At 38.7% G+C, this 14,018-nt stretch overlaps 1 protein-coding gene and 1 non-coding gene across 2 annotated transcripts; one reads left to right on the top strand and one right to left on the bottom strand.

Moving 5' to 3' along the window:
• Positions 1–2,833: 2,833 nt before the first annotated feature.
• On the bottom strand, positions 2,834–10,275 carry LOC120008765. The gene has a single exon (XM_038859138.1). It carries the CDS (start codon positions 10,273–10,275, stop codon positions 4,771–4,773), a length of 5,505 nt encoding a protein of 1,834 aa, XP_038715066.1. The 3' UTR covers positions 2,834–4,770.
• On the top strand, positions 9,608–9,714 carry LOC120009979. Its single transcript, XR_005470776.1, has one exon. It is a non-coding gene; the product is annotated as a small nucleolar RNA R71 (small nucleolar RNA).
• Positions 10,276–14,018: the final 3,743 nt, after the last annotated feature.

The raw sequence follows: 14,018 nt of genomic DNA, 5'->3' as shown, positions 1-14,018 counted from the left end.
CTCGTAAAAGGAAATACACCATACGAGTCTGAGTCTTGTCGCCAATTCATAGGTGCCAAACTTGAAACCCTCATCTTATCACTATCAATAGTGTTGGATGACTAATTTCACACTCGGCATTATACAAATAGACTCATGAATGGCGGGGAATCATTCATGTCGGTTTTTCTTGTTTGAATAAACTCATCTTGGCCCTAACCAAGGCGACTACATTTTCAATGATATTGAATTATATTCACTCCCACTGCGCCCAATCACGTTCTGAGCGTTCTAATTCAAATAGTCTCATCTCTACTCGCCCTCCTAGCGTAGACTTACGTCAAAAAGATGTTAGAGCGCTATCACATGCAAGATAGTAAGCCGATGGATACCCTTGTTGATAAGAACTTGAGCCTAAGTTGTGATATGTGTCCCAAGACTCCAGAGGAGATAGAAAAAATGTCCAGAGTACCATATGCCAGTGTTGTCGGTAGTTTGATGTATGCAATGATATGTACACGTCCCGACATATGTTACGTTATTGGGTTGGTTAGTTGATTTCAATCGAACGTTGGTCAAAAGCACTGGATAGCAGTCAAACGAATTCTGTGATATTTGAAAGGGACTTCAGATTACATGCTATATTACCAACGAAAGGAGGATTTGCGACTGATCAGTTACTCTGATGCTGATTGGCGAGGAGAAATAGATCAGTGTAAATCAACTTCAGAATATACTTTCTTTCTTAATGGCAGTGCAATACTATGGAGTAGCAAGAAGCAATCCTATGTAGCTTGTCTTTGATGGAGGCTGAGTACGTAGCTTGTTCCACAGCAACACAAGATGCAGTTTGGTTACGGAGTTTGCTGCAGGATTTAGAAGTTGTCAAATCAACGTCAAAACCTGTGACAATTTTTTGTAATAACACTGTTGCATTGGCTGTAGCCAAGGATCCCAAATACCATGGAAAGAACAAACATATCAAGATGAGATATCACTATATTAGAGATGCAATTGCTGAACAAGAAGTGGTCCTCAAACACATTTCTACACATAATATGGTGGCTGACCCACTCACCAAACCAATAGTTAGGGATACATTTGTTAAACATGTGAGGCCCCTAGACTTACGTACAATGTGATTTATAATGTTATATGTTATGTGTACGATGTAAATACTTACAGCTACTGAATAATATTTGAATGCCGTTAGTATATTAAATTATTCAATATTTATGGCGTATACTGTAAGTATTGATAGTACAATTTGTGAAGTGTGTCAATAGACAAAGATTGACTCACCCATACGAGCAATCGCCTCTCTTGAGAAATACCCAAAAGCCTTCTAGAGCGATTGTTCAGCTATTTTGGAACAACAAAATAGGTGCTGAAAAATAACTCAATTTAATCCTTGCAACTAAAAAAAAAAAAAAGGTTGTTGAGTATAGTGAGAAGCAAGGGTATCTCCCGCAGAGGATTGGAATGTAATTGCAGGTCAAATCTAATTGTGATTCGAGCTAAACAGTATTGTGACTCAAGCTACACGACTAACTTAGAATAATCAATAAGAAGTAGGAAATGTTTTTGATTCTTATAAGAGAAAGAGTCAAGGGAAAGCTATTCACCACTAACAATCATGTACTGCTGCAATCTTCAACTGTAATTCTTGATTCACGAATGATGATATTTAAGATAAAACAATGGCGTGTTGATTTTACCATATTGCTCTCTCTTAATTAGTATGTCAAGTGCATGGCATGTACTCCTTAACTTAGTTCTTAAGATGCAATCTAGAATGACATGTTCATAGATTCAACACCCAAGAATCATTAAGCACAAAGAAAGCAAACATCACTAAATTCACAAGATGTGGCATGCATCTTACATAACCTAGAATCAATTCACATGAATATGAGCTATCTTATTCATTGGCTACTTGAGACTTTATGAAGATATGGGCGATCAATCATATTGTCCTAGCAATAGAATTCTAAGACATGCATCTAAGCGTGCACTCAAAGAAACATATCTCAGATTTCATCAACAAGTAATATAGTGAAAAGATTTTCATTCGATATCAAGAAATAAGATTAAAGATTAACGAAACATCAATACAATCATGTTCAGGCTTCAACCAGCCCCTTAACTGAAGGAAAACTAGCCACTCATCATCTGTTTTGAACACTAAAACACAAAAGAGAAAGAGACAACCAAGTAGTAGATCTCCGCTTGCTTGCTGCCGATTTCACCTTCTCTTTGCGTCCTCCGTTCGTTCTTTCCTCCGTCCGTGTGTTCTTCGATGACTTTTACATCCCTTTTATAGTTTCACAATAGGGCACGACTGAGACTTTTGAGACAAAATAGGAATTAAGTCCAATTACCATAAGGAAGTGATTCTCCTAATTGATACAGAACTCGACTTTCGATACACTTCTCCTTATGGAAACTGAACTTAATTGACTGAGAGAGTTGTCATTGACTTCTAACACATGATTCGAGTGCCCCGTAATCTCCCAAGATTTGTTCCGTGTCTTGAGTACCAAGAATAGTAACTTGAGATATCAAATCTTCTAATTCCGTATATAATTTCTGCACTGAACCACTGATGCTAAAACTGATGCAACTTCCTCTAGGGAACTCCAAATCACGAACCGTAAAATTCTATGGAAACGAGACTTCTAGATCTTTCCAACGGTATATCACTCGTTGTCCAATTCCTCCTGAGCACGTCCAGTTTATTCCGTGAAATTGACGAATCTGTTTAGGAACCTGACTTGGCTTCAAAATTGTGAACATATTCATCTTTTCTTATTTCACCATATTTTTGCCTCTTTAGCTCTCAATCACCATTAGGGACGTATTCCTTCAAAACTTACACAAAACACATCAAAACAACCAATTTCACAAAGGAAACTAGTGCAAAGTATAGGAATAAGGGATGTAAAATGTGCATAAATATGTGTTATCAAATACCCCCAAACCTGAACTTTTGCTAGTCCCCGAGCAAAATGGTAAACAAAAGATAAATAATAACCTAGGCCACTTTCGTAGGGAAACACGATGACACTTAGCGTGTGTCACAAGCCTTTAAACCTCTAGGTGTCCCTAGTAGGAGGAGTTGTGTCTCCTGAGGGTTTACTAGAACGATACCCACAAACATTTATGAAACCAAAATTGTAAAAGGGCATCCTTTAAACAAACTAATAGAAACCAATGTGTGTCAATCGTACTCAATGAACTAAGATCATGCCACTATAAGGAAATACATCACAATGTATAGACTAATGCAGATACTCATAAAATCCAAGCTTAAAGAAACACCATACCCGAATGCCATGGAATAAATTCGCCTCGACTCTATACCTCACATGATAACTTTCTCTCATTTTCTTTTAGTTCACTCAGAACCTAGGGCTTGAAATCTCTCACAAGCATAAGTGGCGGAAGTTTTGTGAAATAGGTAAGGATATTCCACGTATGAATAGATGACAATGAAGCACATTTATAGAAAGAAGATCTCACGAAAGAAATCAGATACTAAGAGCACAGATAAACCATAACACTTATCTTCACTTCCAAGAGAAATTCACCCAAAAATCAGTTAGGTCTTTTGTTATGGTTGTAACGTAAGGTAAGGCTTATGGGTAGTCTTGCATTCATGAAGTACAATAGGTTGGCCCGCTTATAAACTTTGTAATTGGTGTCCAGGCCTTCAGTGCCCTCTTTTTCTTTTTCTTCTTCTTCTTTTTCTTTTTTTTTTTCACTTGGGAGCTCAAATGATTTTTCCTTAATTTGTGAGCTCATATTCTTCTCAACTCCAATTTCGTTTCTTTTTTTTTTTTTTTTTCATTACAACATATTTCTTTCTTCCAATCAAAGCACAATCTGCCTCGGTACACACCATATTTTTTTTCTTTTATTTCCAGCTCAACCTCGAATTTCTACAAGATTACCTTAACATAGCTCAAGCTACAGGGTAGGTTCAGAACAGGGCAAGCTGGATAAGTTGAGGGTAATGAAAGAAAAGGCTTAAGTGTTTGGTTTCAACAGGGTAAACGGCGCACACAAAAGGTAATGAATTCAAAAGGTTTAACAAGGGTAAGACACACATAGCCTAACTTCATCTTTCAGGGTTCATTCAACTCAAAAGCAAAGGCAAGCATCATGATATCAGTATAGAGATTAGTTCTTTAGTATCCAATGCAAGGCCTAGTGAGATCAATCTAAACGATGAAGTTGAGAGTGTTTAAGAATAGAAATAACAATGCATCTCTCAGAAAAAATCAGTATAGGCTCAAAAATCTCACAAGGTAGTCTCCACTATTTTTCCGCAGTTCATTCTGCTATGGCATCCTTGTCCACCAAGATATTAAGAGCACAACACAATTAAATGAATCATCTATGATGCAATCCCTACGTGACACTCTCTCAGTCAAAGATTATTGATCAATGCACACCATATACATCTCCATTAGTAAGCAAAAGTAGCACTTCAACTCAAGGTTTCAAAACAGTTTTTTTTTTTTTTTTTTTTTTTTTTTGACTGACTCTAAACCTGGACTCTAAACATTTCCCGCACCCCCAAACCTAAACTAAACATTGTCCCAATGTTAAGAAATTAAAACACAGAACAAGCTAAGCCAAGCATGGAAAGAGGGAAACACAACTAGCTATTAGAAATTAAAACTGAAAAGAAAAGAAAAGTTACGAGAGTGTAGCCTTCTTCTCCCTTGTTGGGTTGCCTCCCAAGTAGCGCTTGAGTTAACGTCTTCAGCCAGACGGCACCACAAATCATGCACTAACATCAGGGTCACGGAGAGGTACATTCTCCACCAACCGCTCTGTGACCAACTCAAGGTATGGCTTAAGCCGATGCCCATTCACCTTAAAAGTGCTCCCTGTTTTTGGATTCTGAATTTCAACTGCACCATGAGAGAAAACATTAGTAACAACAAATGGTCCACACCAACGAGAGCGAAGTTTACCCGGAAACAACTTAAGTCGAGAATCAAAGAGAAGGACTTTCTGGCCAACTTCAAAGGTCTTCTTGGCAATTAGCTTATCATGAAACGCCTTCGTCTTCTCCTTGTAAATTCGAGAATTCTCATATGCTTCAGTCCTTAACTCGTCAAGTTTGTTCAACGGAAGACGTCTATGATCACCCGCCAACCTCATATCAAAATTGAACTTCTTGATGGCCCAATAAGCACGGTGTTCAAGCTCCACTGGAAGATGGCATGACTTCCCATATAGTAACCGAAAAGGACTCATGCCAATGGAGGTCTTGTAGGCAGTTCTATATGCCCATAAAGCATCGTCCAACCTATCACTCCAATCTTTTCGGTTTGTATTGACGGTTCTTTCTAGAATGTGTTTAATCTCTCTATTCGAAGCTTCTGCTTGACCATTCGTTTGAGGGTGGTATGGTGTAGACACTTTGTGAGTGATATTATACTTCTTCAACAAAGCTTCAAAAGATCTGTTACAAAAATGAGTTCCTCCATCGCTGACAATAGCTCGAGGCGTACCAAACCTTGAAAAGATTTTAGCTTGAAGAAAACTGAGAATAACTTTAGAATCATTAGTCCGAGTGGCCTGTGCCTCCACCCACTTAGAAACATAATCTACAGCGAGAAGTATATAAAGGAATCCATGAGAAGAAGGAAAGGGACCCATGAAATCAATGCCCCAAACATCAAAGATTTCAACAATATTGAATGGGTTTAGTGGCATTTGATTTCTTGGGCCAATATTACCTGTCCTTTGACAACGATCACAAGTCTTACAAAAATGATATGCATCCTTGAACAATGATGGCCAATAAAAACCACTCTCAAGTACTTTAAGAGCTGTCCTCTTAGCTCCATAGTGGCCTCCACATGCATAAGAGTGACAGAAAGTTAGAATAGAATCAAACTCACTTTCGGGTACACACCTTCTTATCACTTGATCCGGGCATTGCTTCCATAAATATGGATCATCCCACACATAGTACTTTGCCATCGTGACAAGTCTATCCTTTTGTGCTCTAGTGAAGTCCGCCGGAATCTTCTTGGTAACAACATAATTGATGATATCCGTATACCAAGGATCCGCAACCTGCATAGCAAAAATTTGTTCATCTGGAAATTGTTCTTGTAAGGGTAAAACCTCACCTTCCCAAGTTCGAGTATGTGTCATGCGGCTGAGATGATCCGCCACAACATTCTCACACCCCTTCTTGTCTTTGATTTCAATATCAAACTCTTGAAGCAAGAGCATCCATCGAATCAGTCTAGGCTTAGCATTCTTTTTTGTGAGAAGATATTTTAATGCTGCATGGTCAGAAAAAACAATCACTTTAGTGCCTATAAGATATGATCGAAATTTATCTAAAGCGAAAACAACAGCAAGTAGCTCCTTCTCTGTGGTGGTATAGTTGATTTGAGCCTCATTGAGAGTCCGAGATGCATAGTAGATAACGTGAGGCAGCTTGTTTACTCGTTGTCCCAAAACAACGCCCACCGCGTAGTCACTTGCATCGCACATTAATTCAAATGGAAGGCTCCAATCTGGTGGCACAATGATAGGGGCTGTCGTTAACATTCCCTTAAGCTTGTCAAACGCCACTTTGCATTCTTCATTGAACTCAAATTCCACTTCTTTTTGAAGTAGGCGGCAAAGAGGCCTTGTAATCTTTGAGAAATCCTTGATGAAGCGTCGATAGAAACCTGCATGACCAAGAAAAGAACGAACCTCCCTCACACATGTAGGGGGTGGTAAAGAACGAACAAGATCTATCTTTGCTTTATCAACTTCAATACCCTTAAGAGATATAATATGGCCTAAAATTATGCCTTGTGTTACCATGAAGTGACACTTCTCCCAATTAAGTACAAGGTGAGTTTCTTGACAACGTTTTAAAACAAGCGACAAATTATGAAGACAATGGTCAAAAGAATTACCGAAAACTGAAAAATCATCCATGAATACCTCAATAATTTTTTCGACCATGTCAGAAAATATGCTCATCATACAACGTTGAAATGTGGCAGGCGCGTTGCATAAACCGAAAGGCATCCTCCTATACGCAAATGTTCCGAAGGGACAAGTGAATGTCGTCTTCTCTTGATCTTCCGGAGCTATGGCAATTTGGTTGTAGCCCGAGTAGCCATCCAAGAAACAATAATATGCATGACCTACAAGACGCTCAAGCATCTGATCAATAAAAGGTAAAGGAAAGTGATCCTTACGCGTAGTATTGTTGAGCTTGCGATAGTCGATGCACACTCTCCAGCCCGTTTGCAAACGTTGAGGCACTAGTTCATTGTCCTTGTTCTTGACAACTGTTATTCCAGATCGTTTGGGCACAACTTGTACAGGACTCACCCATTTACTGTCAGAGATAGGGTATATCATACCGGCATCAAGAAGTTTGAGAACTTCTTTCTTTACCACTTCCATCATAGGAGGGTTCAATCGACGTTGGGATTCTCTTGTAGGTTTTGATCCTTCCTCAAGAAGTATTCTATGCATGCATGTGGTTGGGCTTATGCCCTTGATATCTGCTATACTCCAGCCAATTGCTGTTCTATGCTCTCTGAGAACTCGAATCAGCTTATCTTTATCCTCTACCGAAAGGTTAGCTGCGATAATAACTGGTAGTGTCTCATTGTCTCCCAAGTATGCATATTGTAGATGGTCCGGTAGCTGTTTAAGCTCCAATTTTGGTGCCTCAATCACAGAAGGTACAAGTTTTTCATTAGAAATTGGAAGAGAAATAAAAGGAGAATAATACTTACCTTGTATCCGTGGCAAAGCTTCAAGGGCAGCCACCGAACTCTCCAATTCTTCACACCCAATAGCTTCTTGGGTGGTCATTGTGATGGCTGATTGTTGGCATGGTAACAAACCCAACTCCAGCACAGTTTTTAAAGAGTCATCACCCATGCTTGTATTGAATGTATCCTGCACCAAATAATCAAAAGTATCAATGGAAAAACAGGATTGATCATCACAAGGATACCTCATTGCTTCGAAAATTCTAAAGCCGATTTTTTCTCCTTGAATTTCCATGGACAAGGTTCCTTCATAGACATCAATCTTGGTACGCGCAGTTCTCATGAAGGGCCGACCAAATATGAGGGGTAAGGAGACCGGCATAACAGCTTCTTCCATCTCCAACACAAAGAAGTCGGCCGGAAAGATCAATTCATTCACACGTACCAAAACATCTTCCAACAAACCTCTTGATCGTCTAAGTGATCTATCCGCGAGTTGAATAGCCACACTAGTCTCTTGAAGCTCACCTAGATCAAGTGCTTCATAAACAGAAAAAGGCATTAAATTTATAGAAGCACCTAAATCAAGTAAGGCTTTTTCAAACCTTTTTTCACCGATGGTACACGGTATGGTAAAGCTTCCATGGTCTTTCAATTTGGGAGGTAGTTTACGTTGGAGCACAGCTGACACCTCCTCACTTAGAGCTACTGTTTCATGTTCTTCAAATCTCCTCTTGTTAGTGCAAAGCTCCTTAAGAAATTTCGCATACTTGGGAATTTGTTTTATAGCATCCAAGAGAGGAATGTTTACTTGGACCTTACGAAAGGTATCCAAGATATCTTTTTCGTGTTGCTCCTTCTTGGTTTTCATGAACCTGCGAGGGAAAGGAATGGGCACAGTATACGAATTTGAAGCATTGGTTACCTGATGGTCGGTTGTTTGCTTCTCCTCAATATTTTTTTCCATCTCCTTTTGCCCAAGAATTGTGTCCCTTTTGTCCTCCTCCTCTACCACATCATTCTTTCCTTTGTTATTCAACATTGGTTTGTCCAGAACGTGCTTTCCACTCCTCAAAGTCACAGCCGCTGCTTGTTCAGGGTTTACTCCTTTAGGATTAATTTCGGTTTGGCTAGGGAGTTTACCCGGTTCCCTTTGAGAAAGAACAGTCACAACTTGACTCATTTGTCTCTCAAGGTTCTCTATAGCCTTATCTTGCTTTTGGAAACGACTATCCGCTTTCTGTATAAAGGAATTAGTGCTATCAACCATAGTCATAACCAAATCTTCAAGTGACTTACCAGGTGCACGTTGCAAAAGTGCTGGAGGATTCATAGCTCGAGCTATCTGTCCTTGGCTCGAGCCTTGAGGTGCAGTAATTGCTTGTTGGACATTGTCATTGTTACTCCATCTTAAGTTTGGATGGTCATGCCAACCCGGATTATAAGTATTGGAGTAAGGGTTATACCTTGACCTTTGTGCCGCATAGTTAGCTTGCTCCAGCTCTGTAGAATACATGTGACAAGTTTCAGTTGTATGATCAATATTGAAACATTTAGCACATACCTCACTTTGAGTAGCTTGTCTTATTGGGAGTATGGTCTTCATTAGCATGTCTAATTTATTTTCAATAGCTGCTATTTGTGAGGAAGATCCATCTCGAACATTTACTTCATAAACACTCCTACTCCTTGATCCTTGCCTTCCTCCAGTAGAGAATTGCTGAGAATTTTCACTTAAAGTCTCGAATATTTGAAAAGCCTCATTACTTGTTTTATTCATGAAAGCTCCCCCACATGCTGAGTCCACTAAGACTTTGTTGGCATCGTTCAAGCCTTCATAAAAGGATTGAGCTTGGTCATCTTTGGAAAAACCATGATGAGGACACTTGCGAAGCAACTCATTAAAATGCACCCATGCTTCATGAAAAGAATCTCCATCTTTCTGCTGGAAGGCATTTATCTCCTTTCTCAATTGCCTTGTTTTCTGAGCAGGGAAATACTTTGCGATGAACTTGGTAGCCAGTTGATCCCATGTGGTAATAGATCCTGCTGGCAAAGAATTTAACCACCACTTAGCATCATCCTTTAGAGAGAAGGGAAAAAGAATTAACCTGAGTCCCTCGGCATTTAGGTGTTGGATGTTCTGTGTCCTACACAGATCATAGAATTCCCGAAGGTACATGTTCGGATCCTCCATCGACTTTCCATAAAAGTGTGGTACAGAATTGATCAATTGAGGAGATATGCTATATGTAGATGCCGCAGTGGGAGTAAAGGCAATGCAAGACGGCTGAGCTAGATTTGTAGGGACAAAAGAAGCCTTGAGTGGTTTCTCCTCTTCAGCCATTGCGTTATCCTCAAAAATATGCTGCTCTTCCTCTTCGTCCAAACTAGATCGTGGCGATGGTGGTAGTGACTGAGAGGATGTGGATTCCGTAATTCGGCGTTGGGCTGCTTCTTTACGGTGTAGACGAGCAGTGCGTTCAATCTCTGGATTGTAAACAAGGTCCTTTCCTTGAGAACTTCGAGTGTGCATACACTGAAAAGAGAAACAAAAAGAAAATTAATTTGCAATTAAATTAAACAATCCCCGGCGACACGGCGCCAAAAATTGTTCAGCTATTTTGGAACAACAAAATAGGTGCTGAAAAATAACTCAATTTAATCCTTGCAACTAAAAAAAAAAAAAGGTTGTTGAGTATAGTGAGAAGCAAAGGTATCTCCCGCAGAGGATTGGAATGTAATTGCAAGTCAAATCTAATTGTGATTCGAGCTAAACAGTATTGTGACTCAAGCTACACAACTAACTTAGAATAATCAATAAGAAGTAGGAAACGTTTTTGATTCTTATAAGAGAAAGAGTCAAGGGAAAGTTATCCACCACTAACAATCATGTACTGCTGCAATCTTCAACTGTAATTCTTGATTCACGAATGATGATGTTTAAGATAAAACAATGACGTGTTGATTTTACCATATTGCTCTCTCTTAATTAGTATGTCAAGTGCATGGCATGTACTCCTTAACTTAGTTCTTAAGATGCAATCTAGAATGACATGTTCATAGATTCAACACCCAAGAATCATTAAACACAAAGAAAGCAAACATCACTAAATTCACAAGATGTGGCATGCATCTTACATAACCTAGAAATCAATTCACATGAATATGAGCTATCTTATTCATTGGCTACTTGAGACTTTACGAAGATATGGGCGATCAATCATATTGTCCTAGCAATAGAATTCTAAGATATGCATCTAAGCGTGCACTCAAAGAAACATATCTCAGATTTCATCAACAAGTAATATAGTGAAAAGATTTTCATTCGATATCAAGAAATAAGATAAAGATTAACGAAACATCAATACAATCATGTTCAGGCTTCAACCAGCCCCTTAACTGAAGTAAAACTAGCCACTCATCATCTGTTTTGAACACTAAAACACAAAAGAGAAAGAGACAACCAAGTAGTAGATCTCCGCTTGCTTGCTGCCGATTTCACCTTCTCTTTGCGTCCTCCGTTCGTTCTTTCCTCCGTCCGTGTGTTCTTCGATGACTTTTACATCCCTTTTATAGTTTCACAATAGGGCACGACTGAGACTTTTGAGACAAAATAGGAATTAAGTCCAATTACCATAAGGAAGTGATTCTCCTAATTGATACAGAACTCGACTTTCGATACACTTCTCCTTATGGAAACTGAACTTAATTGACTGAGAGAGTTGTCATTGACTTCTAACACATGATTCGAGTGCCCCGTAATCTCCCAAGATTTGTTCCGTGTCTTGAGTACCAAGAATAGTAACTTGAGATATCAAATCTTCTAATTCCGTATATAATTTCTGCACTGAACCACTGATGCTAAAACTGATGCAACTTCCTCTAGGGAACTCCAAATCACGAACCGTAAAATTCTATGGAAACGAGACTTCTAGATCTTTCCAACGGTATATCACTCGTTGTCCAATTCCTCCTGAGCACGTCCAGTTTATTCCGTGAAATTGACGAATCTGTTTAGGAACCTGACTTGGCTTCAAAATTGTGAACATATTCATCTTTTCTTATTTCACCATATTTTTGCCTCTTTAACTATCAATCACCATTAGGGACGTATTCCTTCAAAACTTACACAAAACACATCAAAACAACCAATTTCACAAAGGAAACTAGTGCAAAGTATATGAATAAGGGATGTAAAATGTGCATAAATATGTGTTATCAGCGATCTCTTATGATCTTCACACCTAGCACGTAGCTAGCCTCACCCGTGTCTTTCATTTTCAAAGTTCGATAATAACCACTTTTTAGTGGCATCAATCAATTCTTTGCTATTCCCAGTCAACAAAATATCGTCAACATACAAGGACAAAATTATGAAACCACTACTTGAACATTTTAAATACACACAATGGTCTTCTTCCATCATCGTAAAGCCATCCCTTTGGATTACTTGATGAAACTTGATGCTTGTTTAAGACCATATATGGATCTATTTAGCTTGCAAACTTTGCGCTATTGTCCTTTAGACTCAAAGCATAAAGGTTGATCCATATAGATTTCCTCGTCTAGTTCTTCATTGAGAAGTATAGTTTTCACGTCCATCTGGTATAATTCTAAGTCCATGCGTGTGACTATTGCTAGGATGAGATGTACCGAAGTTATTCTCACAACTGGTGAGAAAGTATCTGCATAATCAATTTCCTCTTCTTGAGTGTATCCTTTTACTACTAACCGAGCCTTATATCATTCTATTGACCCATCCGCCTTTCGTTTAATTTTTAGAATCCATTTATTTTCAATTGATTTTTGACCTAGCGGTAAATCAACCAACTCCTAGACTTGATTAGTTTTCATAGACTCCATCTCTTCTTCCATAGCTTTAATCTATTCCTTAGCTTTAGGACCAGATAGAGCCTCATTGATTGTTTTAGGCTCTTCATCATCCTGTGGAGTAATCATGAATATTTTCCCCTCAAACTCAAATTGACAACGTGGGATTCGTTCACGAATACTTCGACAAGGTTGAGATTGCTCATGATCTCGCTCCATAGGAGTTTTATCATGCACTACGTCGCTCCCACTTTCCCCAGGAGGATTAAGAGTTTCCTCTAATCCCCCTGTTGGTATAGGTGCATTATTTTATCGATTTTCCATTTTGTAAAATTGAAAATTTTTATCAATCTCACCTCTCACAAGAAAGTCATCTTCTAAGAATACAACATCACGGGACTCCATTTCTATCACCTTCGCATCAACTTCTTCACCAATAAACACGAATCCTTTGAGTGAGAAGAGTATCGAATGAAAGATACATTTCTTCCCTCTAGGATCATGTTTCCTATGTTGATGGGAATTATTATGAACATAAGCTGCACACCCCCATGAAAGCAAATTTCCTAAATTAGGTTTTTCACCATTTCATAGCTCATATGGGGTGGAAAAGGATAGATTTAGAGGGCACACGGTTAAGAATGTAGGTAGCAGCCAATATTACATATCCCCAAAAGGAAATTGGTAAATTGGCTTGTGCCATCATTGACCTAACCATGTCTAATAAGGTCATATTCCTTCTTTCTGCTACGCCATTTTGTTGCGGAGTATAAGTAATAGTTAGCTGTCGAGTTATACCTTTTTCATCACAAAAAATTTTGAATTGGTCAGACAAATATTCACAACCTCAATCAGTCCTTAAAGCTTTGATCTTTGTGTTTAATTGATTTTCCACCAAATTAGTGCATCGTTTGAAGCAGTCCAATCCTTCAAACTTATGTGAAATTAGATAAACATGACCAAAACATGTGAAATCATCTATAAAAATGATTAAATATATGGCACCATGCCTAGCCCTTATATTCATTGGTCCATATATGTCAGAATGAATAAGCCTGTAATGGACTATTGGCTCTCTTGGATTTGCTAAATGGTAATCTTGTTGCTTTTCCAGCTAGGCAATGCTCACAAGTAGGCAATTCTAATTTGGCGAGAGATCTTAAAAGACCTGCTCGAGCCAATCTATTTAATCGATCTTGCCCAATGTGTCCTAATCTAGCATGTCGTAATACACTATCAGTATTGGGAACAGAACTGTAATTTCCAACAACAAAGATAGACGCATTGTTATTAAGTATAATATTAACGATGTCTAACACCATAAAACCATCCAACACATAGCCCGAAGCATAATATACGTTGTCCAGAAATATTTTCACACAACCTTTATTAAAAGCAAGATGAAAACCTAGTTCTAGCACCATAAGAACAGAAACTAGATTTCGT

This window comes from Tripterygium wilfordii, chromosome 11 (assembly GCF_013401445.1).
Source record: "Tripterygium wilfordii isolate XIE 37 chromosome 11, ASM1340144v1, whole genome shotgun sequence".
NCBI classification, from domain to species: Eukaryota; Viridiplantae; Streptophyta; class Magnoliopsida; order Celastrales; family Celastraceae; genus Tripterygium; species Tripterygium wilfordii.
This window is presented reverse-complemented; position numbering and strand designations above follow the sequence as displayed.

Coding starts and splice junctions, on each gene's coding strand:
- LOC120008765 (XM_038859138.1), bottom strand. CDS start 10,275: ATGCACACTCGAAGTTCTCAAGGAAAGGACCTTGTTTACAATCCAGAG.